This window comes from Terrapene carolina, unplaced genomic scaffold (genome assembly GCF_002925995.2).
Source record: "Terrapene carolina triunguis isolate 2854851 unplaced genomic scaffold, T_m_triunguis-2.0 Scaffold193, whole genome shotgun sequence".
NCBI lineage: Eukaryota > Metazoa > Chordata > Testudines > Emydidae > Terrapene > Terrapene triunguis.
Window position 1 is genome coordinate 2846197 of NW_020664544.1, and position 14103 is coordinate 2860299.

The following is a 14103-nucleotide window of genomic DNA, read 5'->3' on the forward strand; positions in this document are numbered from 1 at the left end:
TATATATATATATATATATATATATATATATATATATATATATATATTTTTTCCTTGCAAGTTTTATTTCTTTCAAAATTTTTCAGGTTTTCAGCAAAAAAGCAGAAAAGTTTTTGCCCAAAAAAGTGAAAAAATCTCCCCCCTCGAATGTGTATTTTCTTGTACATTTCTTAATGGAAAACAGCAGCATTTTCTGACCCGTTTTACTGGTATTGGTTTGCTTTGGGATCTCTGGCTGAGTGAGGTATAGGGCAGATTTCAGAACAGAGGCTACGTGGGCAGGAGGCCTGCCTGCCCCTAAGGGATGCCAGAGCAGGGGGCCTTTAGCTTTTAGCCCATACACTGCTCTAAGCCCTTGCTGAGTGTGACACACCCTACAGCTTGAAGCGAGAGAAATAACTAACTCCTGGAGGAAGTCCCAACGAGACAGGTTTGCTACGCCCAAGAAGCACATCTCACAGATCGGCCTGGGAAATGTGTCTCCTGTCAACACCCTTGGCAGCTTTCCCAGCCGGCCAGCACAGGTGCTATTGAGTTGAGGAAGAGTTCCCTGAAGTTTCTGCCCTTCCTGTAATGACTAGTTTTAAAGAAGGATCTTTGCTGGTGTCACGGGGTAATTTGTCTTTGTTTTGGCTGTGGACACATGTTGCTGGTTGCACATGATATGGCTGCTTGGAAGTCCATGAAAAAGACTCTGCTGGCTCTGCTGATTTGGAACGGCTCTGCAATACGTGATGAATACTGTGACCTAGTTATCGGGGTGTTTACTGCGTGTCTATACTGGATTAGATCAACAGGGCTACCTGGGAAAACAGGCAGGCAGGAAAAGGAAGGCTCAAGAGAAACCAGCTCTCAGCAGGAACTTAAGACTGTTATTGGACAATGCTTTGAGCATTCTGGCTCTCTGGCCAGCAGGACTGGTCTGGGCAAGAAGGGCCACAGTCTAAGAACAGAAGAGCTGTGGGAGGGTTAAAAGGACCCCAGCTGGGACCCAGGCAGCCACTGGGTGTCCGAAGAAGGTAGGTCTGCCTGTCTGCTGAGCTGTTAGTCAGGCCACTAGATTGTCTGATGCTTTAAAATCCCCTTTTGTCAAAATGCTTTGTCCCTACTGCAAAAGGTGGGTTTACGGAGCTGTCTGGTCACCACCTTCGCCGCTGGGCCCAGACTCCCAAAGAGAAGAACTGTGAATGCTGAACTCAGCTGGACCTGGGTTGATTCCCAGGGCAATGTAGCCTGGTCTAAGAGTGGGAGAACTGTGAAATTCCACCCAGGATAGGGAAAGATATGAGGGCTGAGGGGAGGGAGGGGGAGCGTTGGCACTCAGGGACACCAGAAAGTCCTGTCCTGTGATTCAGGAACCTACAGAAGGAGCAAATCAGAGAACTGCTGGTTCCTGACCCTTCAAGGACTGTATCAATGGCGATTATTGTCCACAGCAGGTCCGTTTCATGAGCTAGACAATAAACAACTTGTTCTTCAGGTGCTAGCCCGTATTTCCCAACCTCTGGCCTGTTGAAATGTGCCAAAGAACCAAAGGAATAACGGTTAACGCTACCTGACCTACATCTGCGCTGCAGCAGTGTTAGCCTGGCATCGCTATGTGGCCCTGCAGACCTACTGCAGTGGCAGTACAGTACAGACAGCAGTGGGGAGAATGCAAAACTGGGGCGGGGGGGAGGGGTCCCTCGTTTGAAAACGTCACGAGGAATCTGTCCCCTTTTCTTTTGCATTTCACCAGACCAGGCTGGCCAATTTCAAGTTGAGGCTCGATCTCATTTTGCTTGTAATTGTGCATTTAGTAAAACAGTGCGGGGTCGGGGCGTCCCCGAAAGTACCGGAGTCCTTTTCCTGGCCGGGGGCTATTTGGACCGGTGAGCTGGGATGGCCGGGGGGGCTGTGTGGACGGGGTGGGGGGGTGCCATGGCGGTAGTATGTTATTTTGCTCTTTCACGCCCCTACCCTTTGCAAGCCCACTTTTTCGGGCCGCTGGCGGTTCTGCAAGCGCAGGTCTGCCCACCACGTGAAGGCCTCACGTTTTGAAGTCGCAGCCTCTTGTAATCTCTCCCGGGAGGCAGCCGAAAGCGGAGTCACTCCCCAGGAATTCACATGCTCCCGCCGCACGCGCTCCTGCAAGCCAGGGCTCCAGGGCACGGCCCCGGGAACTACAAGTCCCGTCAGCCACCGGGCTGGGCAAGCGCCCTGGCCGCCGGCTTCACGCGCCCGCCGCTCGCCGAAAGTGTGTCACTGGGGCACGAGGCTCTCCCCGGGAATCACATGGTGGATGCTCGGGAGCCGCGTGCTGGGGACTGCGCAGCCGCGCCGGGTCCCAGGCAAAGAGGCTGGAGCCGGAGCCCTGGCAGAGGAAACTATTGCAGAGGAGGGAGAGGCGGCGGCACGCAGAGCTCCCGTCCTGCCGGCGCCCCCAGCGAGCGCAGAACAGACGCAAGGCAAAGACCCCGCGCGGGGCTCCCCCTGCTCCCCGGAGGGAGTTTCTGAGCCAGAGCGAGAAGCCGCCCCCCTGCATGCCAGCGCGCCCCTGAGGATGGCAGCTCCGGACTCCAACAACAACACAGGTACTTTGCCCTCCAGACTGGCGTGTTCTCCCCTCCGAAGTGGGGGTGTTGCCCCTGGATCCCCCTTCCCCCGGCTCCTCCTGCCTGCAGGGTGTGGGGGCACCGCTCCCGGGCCCCCCCACGCCTCTGCTCCGTCCTAGCCGGTGCTCCGAGCCCCCCGCCTGTGCGGTGGGCTGGGGGGGGGGCCGGTCTGCCCGCCCCCGAAGTGCGCTGGCGTGCCCCGGAGGTGGGGGAGCTGGGGGCACCGGGAGCCCCTCTGCACGCACTTGTGGGGGTTCCCACGCTCCCTGGAGCTGCTCGAGTGGGAGGGGCTCGGTCTGAGCTCTCTGGGTGTAGCGGATCGGGGGCCCCCGCTGGGTGAGGAGGGGGTTTAGGGTTCGGTTTCCCAAGCTACTGACGCTGTTTATGGGATGTGGACGGAGGGGGGGCAGGAGGGGGCCCCCGGCTCGGTCCCTGGGAGCAGCACAGCGACCCCCGGCCTGGGACAAGGGTTAATCCGAGCAGGGAGCAGCTCCGGCTTCCTCGCTGCTCTGGTGTTAGGGGAGACCCCCCCCATGGCCGGCTCCGGCCCGGGGCGTGCTGGCTGGACTGAGGTGGGGGGTCAGTGGGGTCACCCGTCGCCCCCACTTCGGAAGGAGTCAGGTGGCCGCTGCTGGCTCCACAGCCTCCACCAGCTCCCGTGACCCCAGTGGAGGGGGGGCGAGTTGCTCCCCACTTTTCCCTGGGGTGTCACCCCGGCCGCCCCTTTGTCACCCCTCCCTGGGCTCCGGCCCCCCCTTTGTCACCCCTCCCTGGGCTGCGGCCCCCCGACCCCCCCCTTGTCACCCCTGCCAGGGCTGCAGCCCCTCCCCCCGGGGCTCCCCTTGCCTCACGTGTCCCCCTCCCCGGCGCTGCCACGTGCGGACTTTGTTTTCCTCCCTTCCCCGCCCCGCCTCGCCCCCTCCCATTGGTCGCCTCCCCCGCAGGCCCCGCCCCGTGGGCTCCCGTGACGTCACACCAGGAAGACTGGCGCCGCGTCTCCCCGCCCTTTTAAAAGTAAAAGGGAGCAGCCGCGCGGGGCGGTGACGCCATCGCCGGGGCAACGAGCGGCGGCCAATAGCGCGGCGGGGGCGGAGCAAAGCGTGATGGGCAGGGTCTGGGGGCGGAGTAGCCACGTGCGGCCCGGACACGTGGAGCGGGGACGTGAGGCCACCAGAGTCCGAGCCCGGGACCCCCGGCGGGCTGAGCCCCTCCCTAGCAGGACCGCCCAGCCCCTCCCCCCCCAGCCTAGCAGGAGTCCCCCCAGCACAGCCCCTGCCCCCCCAGACTGAGCCCCCACCCCAGCAGGACCCCTGGCCTAGCCCCTGCCCCCCCCAGACTGAGCCCCCCCCCAGCATGGCCCCTGGAGCCACTAGGGGGGAGGGCGGATGACAGGGCTAGTTTCCCTAGCACAGGGATGGGATCCGGCACAGAGAGGTTAAGGGACTTGCCCAAGGTTACATGTGAGTCTGGGAGAGCAGAGAATCGAACCTGGGTCTCTGAAGTCCTAGGCTAGGATCCTGAGCCCTGCATGCTCCTTACGCTCTGCCCTATAGCCAGGTTCCATGTGCTGCCCCCAGGCGAGTCTCCGGGAGGGAGTTTTGCCCCACAAGAAAGGGTTGAATAAAAGTTGGAGCGCAAAGTGGTTGCCCTGGACGATGAGCGTCTGACTAGGGGGCTCGCTGCCCAGCGTTACCTGCGGGCAGACTGGCTCCTGCGGGTGTGTGTACCAGCTGTGCCCTGCGGGGGGTGGGGGGGGAGACACGGACAGACACATGGCCCTGTCCAAGAGCGTGTGTGATAATAGCACTGGCCACGTGTGGAGGCGCTCCTGACTCATCTGCAGGAGGCTGGTGTCCTCAGCAGTCCTGCAGCCTGGGCGTGAGATTTCAGCGCTCACCGTTCACACCCCCCGCCGCCCGTGTGCCTCCCACATGCCCCTTTGGACAGCTACCAGCCTCATCCGCAGAGCCCTTCCCGAGGCCAGAGGCAGCCTGGGGAGAGCTGGTTTTTGGGTGTGGTGAGGGAAGCAGTTGGGGTTTTGTGACCTACTTCCAGGGCTCTGTTTCCCAATCTGTTCTATTTAAAGACAAGGAAACAAATGCACCAAAGCTGACGCTGCAGCTTGAGAATGACTGGAGCGAGGGGAGGGATTGGCGGCTGGCGTAGCAGACATTGCTCGTCCCTACACATACACGGCACCCTCTGGCTCAGCCGGGATTCCCCACCCCGCCCTGCTCCCTTGTTGAATTCAAAGCCTTCCCGATTACGCCTCATTTTCAAAAAAGCCAAATAAGTTGTAATGTTTCCACCGTGTCCCTCCTTCGACGCCAGCCAGTGCTGAGGAGTCTCAATGCAGTTCACGGGGGGGGCTCTGGTTTTCTTCCCGCGTTCTCTATTTATAGCTCTTGGTAGCTCTGTTCCCCTTGGAAAAATCCTCGCAGGAGACATGGTCTCTCCCTTGATCCAGTGTCTCCTTCTCGTCCTACCTGCCGAGAAGCAGCAAGGTGCAGAGGTGCAGGGAACAGGACTCAGCTGGGGGCACAGTTTCTTTCCCCCTTTTGTTACAGGGAGCGGGGCTGGCTGCATTATCTCCTCAGCACTTGGCAGGATCCGTTTTCTCCCTAGGTTTGGGCCGGGCACCTTGGCTTTCATACCAGCTGAGGGGCAGATCCGGCCCACTGGCTTTAAAACCCGCTGGCCTCACCTTGCGCTCCTGGGCTTTTAACAGCAGCTAAGTAAACGTTGCCCCGGTGAGCGTTTAGTGACTTAACCCCTGGCATTAGCCTCTCTCGTGCAGACGCCGCGTGTATGGGTGGCTCGTACGCCTTCCCGGGCGGGGGAGAGGAGAGTTTAAGGATCCTGGCTGCGTTCCTAGGGTCAGGAGCGGCAGTTGTGGGGCTGGAGGGATGAGCCCTGGTGCAGAAGCAGATCACACACGTGATCCTCCCTGCTTGTTTGTCGTCTGTTTTGCAATGATGATCGTGTTTTTGCAGGAGGCTTCCTGGTCTCCATAGTATTTGCGGCTTGGCAGACGCTGGGCGTGGAGTCCCACTGCTTTATCACTGTTTTTTTTCCTCTTAAGTGGTTTGGGTTTTCCCCAGTAACCCTACCCCCCCAGTGCTGCTGGCTGTGACACCTGCTCCCATCCCTGCCTCCCAAGGCCCCCTTGGCCGAGTTCCCGGTGCCCAAGATCTGGTCCCTTGGCCGCCTGCCTGCCCCAGTGCTTCAAACCCTTCCCTTGTGTGGCTGTGGGCCTGGCTAAGCCTCCCTCCCCAGCCCGCAGATGTAGGTCAGCGGCAGCTGGAGCATTTCAGAGCTCCAAGGGGAAAGAAGCGGGGGAGAAAGGCGAGGAGGAAGCCATGACAGACGTGTGTAATTGCAAATCACCGGCGGTGCCTACAAACCTGCCTGCCCGGAAGGGCCCAGAAAGGGTAGCCAGATCTTAGGGGGTGGGGGGATGTGTAGGGGAGAGGTGGGCGGGGGGCATGGATGGACAGATGGACACACACAAACATACATACTCCATGCATATACAGACCCCCATGCATGCCCCACGTACCCCTCCTGCGCTCAGACACACACCCACCCTCTGTCCAGCCCCCTGCGCACACCCACCAGCCGAAATATCAAGGGCTGTTTTTCTAGGCGTGTTATTGACCGAGGCCTAGGAGGAGCGTAACCCCGGAGGGGAGGGGCTGCATTTCCGGTGCTCCCCATCTCCCCTGGCTGCTCCCCCCACCCGCGCTGCCGCTGCCCTGCCTGTCCTTGGCGTGCCTGCTGCAATGCTGCGTTTTTCTACCTGTGCCGGCTCAGCAGTCGCTGCAGCCTCCGCAGTGCAGAGAGGGGAGCTGCAGCTAAGGGACTGGCAGGCTGAACCTGGGGGGGGGAGGCTTCCCAGCACAGAGACGGGTGGGGTCGAGAGAGTGTCTCCCCAGGGTGCATCCCCGGGGGGGGGGGGGGGGGAAACAATAGAGGCCCAGGCGCAGTAGAGCGCCCCGCAAGGGAACAGGTGCCCACAACAGCAGTCCTGCTGCTCTGTCAGTCATGGTGCTAACGGATTCCAGATTCCCCCCCGTGACGAAGTGGGGGCATTTCTGTGGAGTGTCCACTGTGCCACTTGCCCGAGCGCTGTCGGGGCCTGTCTCAGCCACCCCGGGGCACCCTGGCAGGCTGGCTGCGAAATCCCCAGTCTCCTGGGAGGGAGGGCTGGCCCCGGGCGGGAGGGCGAGGCCAGCTAGGCTTTATCTGCCATTGGCTCGCTCCAGGGGCCAAATCCCGTGGCCTCTCCATCACTTTCTCCATGGGGGTGTGTGGGAGAGACAGGAGGGGTGTTATCGCTGGGGGGGAAGGCAGGCCCAGAGCAGGGGTAGCACAGACAGGGGCATAGAAATCTCACCCTCCCCTCGCTGTGCTGATTACCTGTCCCAGAGACCTGCCAAACTCATTTCATGCATGGGCCACCGCACAGCTGTCAGGTGGGAGCAGTGTTTGGTCACGGCTGGGCTGGATTGAAGCTGGTGCCCCCTAGATGGGAAAGGCCCCGTGTCCCATTCCTCCCCCCCGAGCCGTCTCGTCTGGGGAGGCCCCCCCCTGCACTCACCTCGAGGGGGCGGCGTTGCCCTGTTCTCAGCCTCTCTCTCTGTCTCCCCAGGCGGCGTGATCAGCTACATCGGCTCCAGCGGCTCCTCGCCCAGCCGCACGAGCCCCGTCTCCCTGTGCAGCGACAGCTCCAACGGCAGCTTCCAGTCCAGTTCGCAGGCCTTCCCCTCCTACTTTCCGCCCTCGCCCACCGGCTCCCTGACCCACGACTCACGGCCCTATGGCGCTGGGCTGCAGGGCTCACGGGAGGATGGCTCCCCTTCCTCGTCGTCCTCCTCTTCCTCCTCCTCCTCGTACAGCTCCTCCGGGACCTCCCCCGGGGGCCTGCAGGTCGCCATGGACGACGGGAGGCGCGTCTCTCCCAGCAAGACCACCAGCAACATCACCAGTGAGTGCTGGAGGTGGGGTGGCACCGGGCGTGGGGAGACCAGTGGGAAGGACTGAGAGTGGTGGGGGTAGCTGTGGGTGGGCCCTGGGGTCCCTGTGGTGCCCTCCATCCCTGGCTGGAACTCACAGTCTGCCCTTGTGGTGGGTGCTCTCTGGACCCCCTGTCCTCCCCTGCTGGGGGTGCCGTGCCCACACGAGAGCGCCCCTGTCTGAGCAGCGGTGGGCACAGCAGCTAGACCTGCCCCAGGACAGCTGCCCGCCATGCAGGAAGGGCGATGTCCTGGCTGCCCCCGGGGGCTGGCTCCTGGGCAGGGCTGGGTGCTGCAGCCTCTCACCTGGGTGTCTCTTTCCCCTCCCAGAGCTGAACGGGATGGTTCTGCTTTGCAAAGTGTGTGGAGATGTCGCCTCAGGCTTCCACTATGGGGTCCATGCCTGCGAGGGCTGCAAGGTAAGGGGGCGGGACAGGGCAGGGCAGGGGGAGCGCTGCCGGGGGCTCCTGCTGTTCCAGCCCGAGTGGCTCAGTCTGGGGAGGGAGTGGGACCAGTGCCCTAGCACCTCGTTACTGTATCACCCCCTGTCTGCCCCTCCAGGCAGCCAAGGGACTCGGGCCGTCACACCTCCCCAGAGGAGGCCTAACTATTCCCAAGTGGCTAATGATTTCGGGGGCCCTGAAATGGCTGGGATTTCCCAATACCGTCTGGCCTCTTTGGGAGCCTGACTGGAGATGCCTTAAAGTCACGAGCCACTTGTGAAAATGTCGTCACTGGCCTTTCACGGGGTTTATCGTTGGTTATTTCTATCCTCGAACTTCCGTCGCCTCCCTTCAAACTTGGCTTCATCTTCTTCTTCCCCTTCTCCCCCCTGTCCTCGGCGGGGCCCAGAAAACAGCCCGTGTGGGATGTTTAGGGGCAGGCGCTTGCTTTCTCCCAGAACGTTGGGGTTTTGTGGCACTGTTGGGGGAGAACGAGCCTGTCGTTGGCTCCTGCGTAACTCGCCAACAGCTGCGACTGGCCAGAAACGTTCACCGCTGGAGCATGCCAACGCTCGGCCCCAAATGATCATTGTTCTGGGGTCAGGATGATGATCTGGGGGGGGAGGGGGGATGGAATCGGCGGCGGCTCCTCGGGAATTCTCGGGCTCTGACCGGGCAGCACTTGGCTTGTTTATAGTAAGCCTGGCACTGAAGGTAGCTTCAGTTGAAGGAAACAATTGTCTGGATTTTTTCCCTTGAGCTTTGTCATTTCTGCTGGCCGCAAACAATTCCTCAAATCCAAACCCCGGTGGCAGGTCAGCGTGGAGGAGCATGTGGCCAGCCCACGGGGCAGAGCTCATCACCGGGGCGGGGCCTTGCAGCTCACAACGTTTTCTATCGTCCGCCTTCCGTGCTGTTTGCGATTGCCTGGCTCTGCCTCCCCCCGTCTCACCCCGTCTCTCTCTCTCTCTCTCTCTCTCTCTCTCTCTCTCTTTCTGTCTCAGGGTTTTTTCCGGCGCAGCATTCAGCAAAACATCCAGTACAAAAAGTGCCTGAAAAACGAGAACTGCTCCATCATCCGGATCAACCGGAACCGGTGCCAGCAGTGCCGCTTCAAGAAATGTCTGTCGGTCGGCATGTCCCGGGATGGTGAGTTCCCACCCGGCGTGGTAGGGTGGGGCTGGGGGCAGGGCAGGCTCCCCCCGGCACTGGGGTGTCCTCCCCTCCCCCTTCCATAATGGCATGCCCGTAGCAGTGTCTGACTTCTACGCACTGTTCACATAACACATCTTCCACACCCCTTTATTTGTGGCGCCGAGAGGCTGCGCTCAGGGATCGGTGCACTGCTGTGCCAGGTGCTGCACGTCCACGAAACCCCTGCTTCAAAGGGCCCGCGCTGTCAGCCGGGAGGTCCCTGTCGATTCCCCTGTTGTACTGGGCGTGTGGCTGTCCCCATGGACACTGTGTTGGGCCAGGGGCTGCGAGGGGGGGGTGGCTTGGGGAGGGGAGGTCAGCTTGCCCTGCTGCCGTGGGGTGCACGGAGGTCTGGAGGCGCCTGGGTCGCTCAGTGCAGCTGCGGAGGGTGGGGGGCATCTGCCGGTGTCTGGGCTCCCTGGGTCAGGCTCTGCTCTGCCCCCTGCTGGATGCTAATCTCCATCCCCCCGTTTCTGCAGCCGTGCGCTTCGGGCGGATCCCCAAGCGTGAGAAGCAGCGGATGCTGGCGGAGATGCAGAGTGCCATGAACAACATGGCCAACAACCAGCTGAGCGGGCAGTGCCCCCCGGAGGGCTCCCCGCTGGGGCACCCCCAGCCTGCCAACCCGCTGCCGTGCCATCAGCAGCTCCCCGGCTCCCCGCCACAGCAGCAGCCCTGCTTCTCCCAGTTCCCCCAGCAGCTGACGCCCCCCCGCTCCCCCAGCCCCACGGAGGCCATGGACGACGTCATCTCGCAGGTGACCAAGGCGCACAAGGAGATCTTCATCTATGCCCACGACAAGCTGGGCACGGCGCTGCCACTGCCGCGGCCCTGCGACAACAACGCCCTCAACTGGGAGAACCACCGCTGTGCCAACGGCTACCAGGGCAACAGCCTCTATCGCCACGACAACAACAACCTGCCCCACCCCAACGCCTCCCGCTTCCCCGCCTGGCACTCCAGCTCCCCCAACGCCTGCCACCAGAACAACATGAACAGCCACCGGCTCTGCCCCACCGGCTACCCCTCTTTGGCCCAGGAGGCCGAGACCCCGGCAGGCCAGGGCTGCCCGTGGCAAAGGGGCACCAAGGACATCCTGCTGGTGAGTGCCAGAGCGCCATGTGGGTATTTCCAGCTGGGACGCAGCCCCCCCGATGCCTCAGGGTATTTTTAGCCTCTAATCACTAGTAATCGTCTTGTCTCTGAGGCCAGAACATCAGAGCCGGTCCTGTCCCTGGCAGGGCAGAGCTGAGGTGGCCTTGGTGGGGGGCAGAAGGGGATGTGGCATTTAGGCCCCAGAGTCGTGGGTTTTTCTCTCTTTAAAAGGGAGAGGAGTTTTGCAGGGATTGGCTCCTGCTGGGTCCCAGTCACTGGGATCTGGTGCAGTCAGGGAGGTTGGGATCTGGTGCAGTTGAGGAAATGGATCTGGTGCAGCCAGGGAGGCTGGGGTCTGGTGCAGGGATCTGGTGCAGTAGCCCCAGTACAGGGAATGGGGCTGTCTGGAGCTGGGAACCAGCCCTCTCGCTCCATGTCTGAGGTCTCTCCCCGCCCCCCCCCCACAGGCATGCCCCATGAACGCGCACCCGCACGGCAGGAGCGGCCACACCGTCCAGGAGATCTGGGAGGATTTCTCGCTGAGCTTCACGCCCGCCGTCCGGGAGGTAGTGGAGTTTGCCAAGCACATACCGGGCTTCAAAGACCTGTCGCAGCACGACCAAGTGGCCCTGCTCAAAGCCGGCACCTTTGAGGTAGGTCCGGGGCCTTCGCTTCTCCTGCCAGCTGCCCTTGCTGGCAGCGCTCCGTTCACAGGGGCCCCTTGGCGCCGCCAGCCCCCTCGGGGGTATTGCCCTGCGGTCGTTAGCAGGGGCTGGACTGCAGGGGCGCAACTGGGGGGAGCCTGTTTCAAAGCAGCCCATGAAACCCCGGCCCTGGGGCCTCCCCCAAAGCCGGTTACTGGGCGAGAGCTGCTCCCCGCATCTCTTCCCCCCCCCCCCCCCGAATCTCCTTAGGAGAGGGGGGCAGCCCCATTAGGCCTTCGTTTCCGTGGCCACCCTTCTGGCCCCCCAGGAGGGCAGCGCCGCCTTGCCGGCTCTGTGCCGTGCCCTTGGTTCCTGCCTCCTCCGCTGGCTGTTGGGAGCCCCGTGCCCGGGCCAGGCCGTCACCGCTCTCGTCTCCCCCTTGCCAGGTGCTGATGGTGCGGTTCGCCCCCCTGTTCAACGTGAAGGAGCAGACGGTGATGTTCATGAGCCGCACGACGTACAGCCTGGGGGAGCTGTGGGGGATGGGCATGGGCGACCTGCTCAGCTCCATGTTCGAGTTCAGCGAGAAGCTCGGCTCCCTGGAGCTCACCGAGGAGGAGCTGGGCCTCTTCACCGCCGTCGTGCTGGTCTCGGCAGGTGGGTCGCGAGCCCCCGGCTGAGCCACAGGGTGGGGGGAGGGCGTGTGGCCCGGGCATCCACTGCCTGCTGCTGGGGGAGCAGGCGGGGGACGGGGATCTGGAAGCAGAGATCTGAATGGAGCCAGGAGGCGGCGATCCCAGGCTGGGATCTGGTGCGGCAGGGGAGGCTGGAATCTGGTGCAGGGATCAGGGGAGGCTGGGATCTGGTGCAGGGATCAGGGGAGGCTGGAATCTGGTGCAGGGATCAGGGGAGGCTGGGATCTGGTGTGGCAGGGGAGGCTGGGATCTGGTGCAGGGATCAGGGGAGGCTGGGATCTGGTGCGACGGGAGGCTGGGATCTGGTGCAGGGATCTGGTGCAGCGGGGAAGCTGGGCTGTGGGCTGCTGGTGGTCTCTCCCCGGCTCATGGTGTATGTTTCCCCCCCCCCCCTTGCTGGATAGACCGCTCCGGCATGGAGAACACAGCGTCAGTGGAGCAGCTGCAGGAGACCCTGATCCGCGCCCTGCGCGCGCTGATCCTCAAGAACCACCCCACGGAGACCTCGCGCTTCACCAAGCTGCTGCTCAAGCTGCCCGACCTGCGCACGCTGAACAACATGCATTCGGAGAAGCTGCTGTCCTTCCGCATCGACGCCCAGTAGGGCTCCCCCTGCCCCCCCCCGCCCCGGGACCCTCCGCAGAGAAACCCATCGGACTCTATTGCTGCTGCTGATTCAGCCAGGACAGAGCCCCCGGGGCGGCCGCCCCCTGTAAATAGTGATCTGTGTATATTGGAGTCGTGTTCTCTATCGCTGCTGCCCCCCGTGGAGGGCTGGAGCCCAGCTCTGTCTGAGCCACACGGGAAATAATATATTGAAACCAACGCCTTGGCCTGGACCGTCCCTTCCTGAGCGAGCCGAGCCCCCTGCTCCTGTCCTGGGCACCCCTGCCTGCTGCTCACTGCTAAGGGGGTGGGGGGAGCTGGATGCCTGGGTTCTGCTTTCTATGGGGAGAGGACAGGTGGGTGGCACGGCTCGTGTGGGAGGAGCCCCCAGGGGCTCTAGCTGCAGCTGGGAGGGCCGGTGGCCAGAGCAGAGTGGAGCAGGAGCTGGGACTCCTGGGCTCTGTTCCCAGCTGTGCCACCAAACCTGCTGGGCGCCCTTGGGCCAGTCGCTTGCCGAGCTGGGGAGTTCCCCGGGGGGCTGGGCCGGGCCGGGCCCAGCAGCGACTCCAGCCTAGTGACCGGCCTCGCCCCAACCGTCGGCTTCAGCACCTTGAGCCCAGGGCATGTGGCTGGCCTGCTGCAGAGCGCCCGAGCTACCAGTCCCGTCTCCCAGGGCATGGGGCTTACTGGCTGCGGGGGCAGGTTATCCTGCCTATGCCCACCCCATGGTAGCCCCGGACCCAACTCATGCCACGTGCCAGGGAGGACTCTGGATCCAGCCTGGGCCCTGGTTTCCTCAGGTGCAAGTGGCTGATCCCTGGGGGGCAGTGCAGATTCATGGAGGGAGGGGGTCTGGCTGCGCCTTCGGGGGTCTGTGCGTCCATCTCTGCTTCCCGTGGCCAAAGGCAGAGCCGCAGTCACCCGGGGTGGATGGGGGTGTGTGTGTGCGCGTGCGCCGGGGCGGCCCAGCACCAAAGCGTTGTTCTAAATGCACAGATGTGCCCCTGCCCACCCCAGCAGCGCAGGCCTGTTCTGCCAGGTGCCTGCTGCCCCCCCGGCCTCGTTACCACCACACGCCCCATAGCACCAGGCTAGAACCGCGCCCAGGCCCCAATTTGGCTCAGGTATCCCCTTGGGGGGGGCAATGCCCCACTGCCCTGCCACCCAGCTCTCACCCCAACTTCTGCAGCCTCCTGCAGTGACAGGGTACCCACCCCTGCCTTCCCAGCTGGACCCAGAAATCAGAGGCCAGCGGGGCGGTGGGGGTGGGGTTGGTTGTTTTTCATCATATATTTATTACATAAATATATAGTAAAATAGACCAGCAACAATTACCATAAAAATATCTTTCTTTAAAATCCTGACCAAAAACACAAAGGGTTTAAAATCGCACGTCACAGACACTGTGATTGTCATGTACAGCAGCAGCTCTCTGCCGCCCGGCCCCCTCCCTCGTGGGGCACGGGGGAGGGGAAGGAGGGTGGTCTCACCTCCCAGCCCGTCCCCCCCCAATGCACCAAGACCCAAACACCGACATACATTCAGTAACTCCTGCCACTGCCCTTCCACACTGCCGCAGCCGCGGGAGCCACAATGCATAGTACATGGGGTGGGGTGGGGGGGGGGAGGCCCCCCCCAATGACTGGACGCAGCAGGGAAGGACCCCCCCCCAAAGCGCCAAGCGAGCTCACGGTCTCTAGGGATAGGCTGGATTTGAAGCTGCTCCCCTCTCATTCCCCTGCAGCGCTATGGGAGGGGGGTAGGGGGGGAGGTACCAGGTCCAGAAGCTAGGAGGTATGTGCTTGGTGACCAAATAC

The 14103-nt window shown here is 62.3% G+C and overlaps 1 protein-coding gene across 2 annotated transcripts; it reads left to right on the forward strand.

Moving 5' to 3' along the window:
- The first annotated feature begins 2345 nt into the window (after positions 1-2345).
- Positions 2346-12474, forward strand: NR1D1 (nuclear receptor subfamily 1 group D member 1). Of its 2 annotated transcripts, XM_024205217.2 has the most exons (8): positions 2346-2573; positions 7246-7581; positions 7940-8028; positions 9057-9201; positions 9726-10348; positions 10809-10994; positions 11432-11642; positions 12085-12474. In XM_024205217.2, exons 1-8 carry the CDS (start codon positions 2543-2545, stop codon positions 12282-12284), a joined length of 1821 nt encoding a protein of 606 aa, XP_024060985.2. In that variant the 5' UTR covers positions 2346-2542; the 3' UTR covers positions 12285-12474. The 2 variants fall into 2 exon arrangements, with proteins under 2 accessions (XP_024060985.2, XP_029768122.1); XM_029912262.1 differs by lacking the exons at positions 2346-2573; positions 7940-8028 and having other exon boundaries at positions 7325-7581.
- The last annotated feature ends 1629 nt before the right edge of the window (positions 12475-14103 follow it).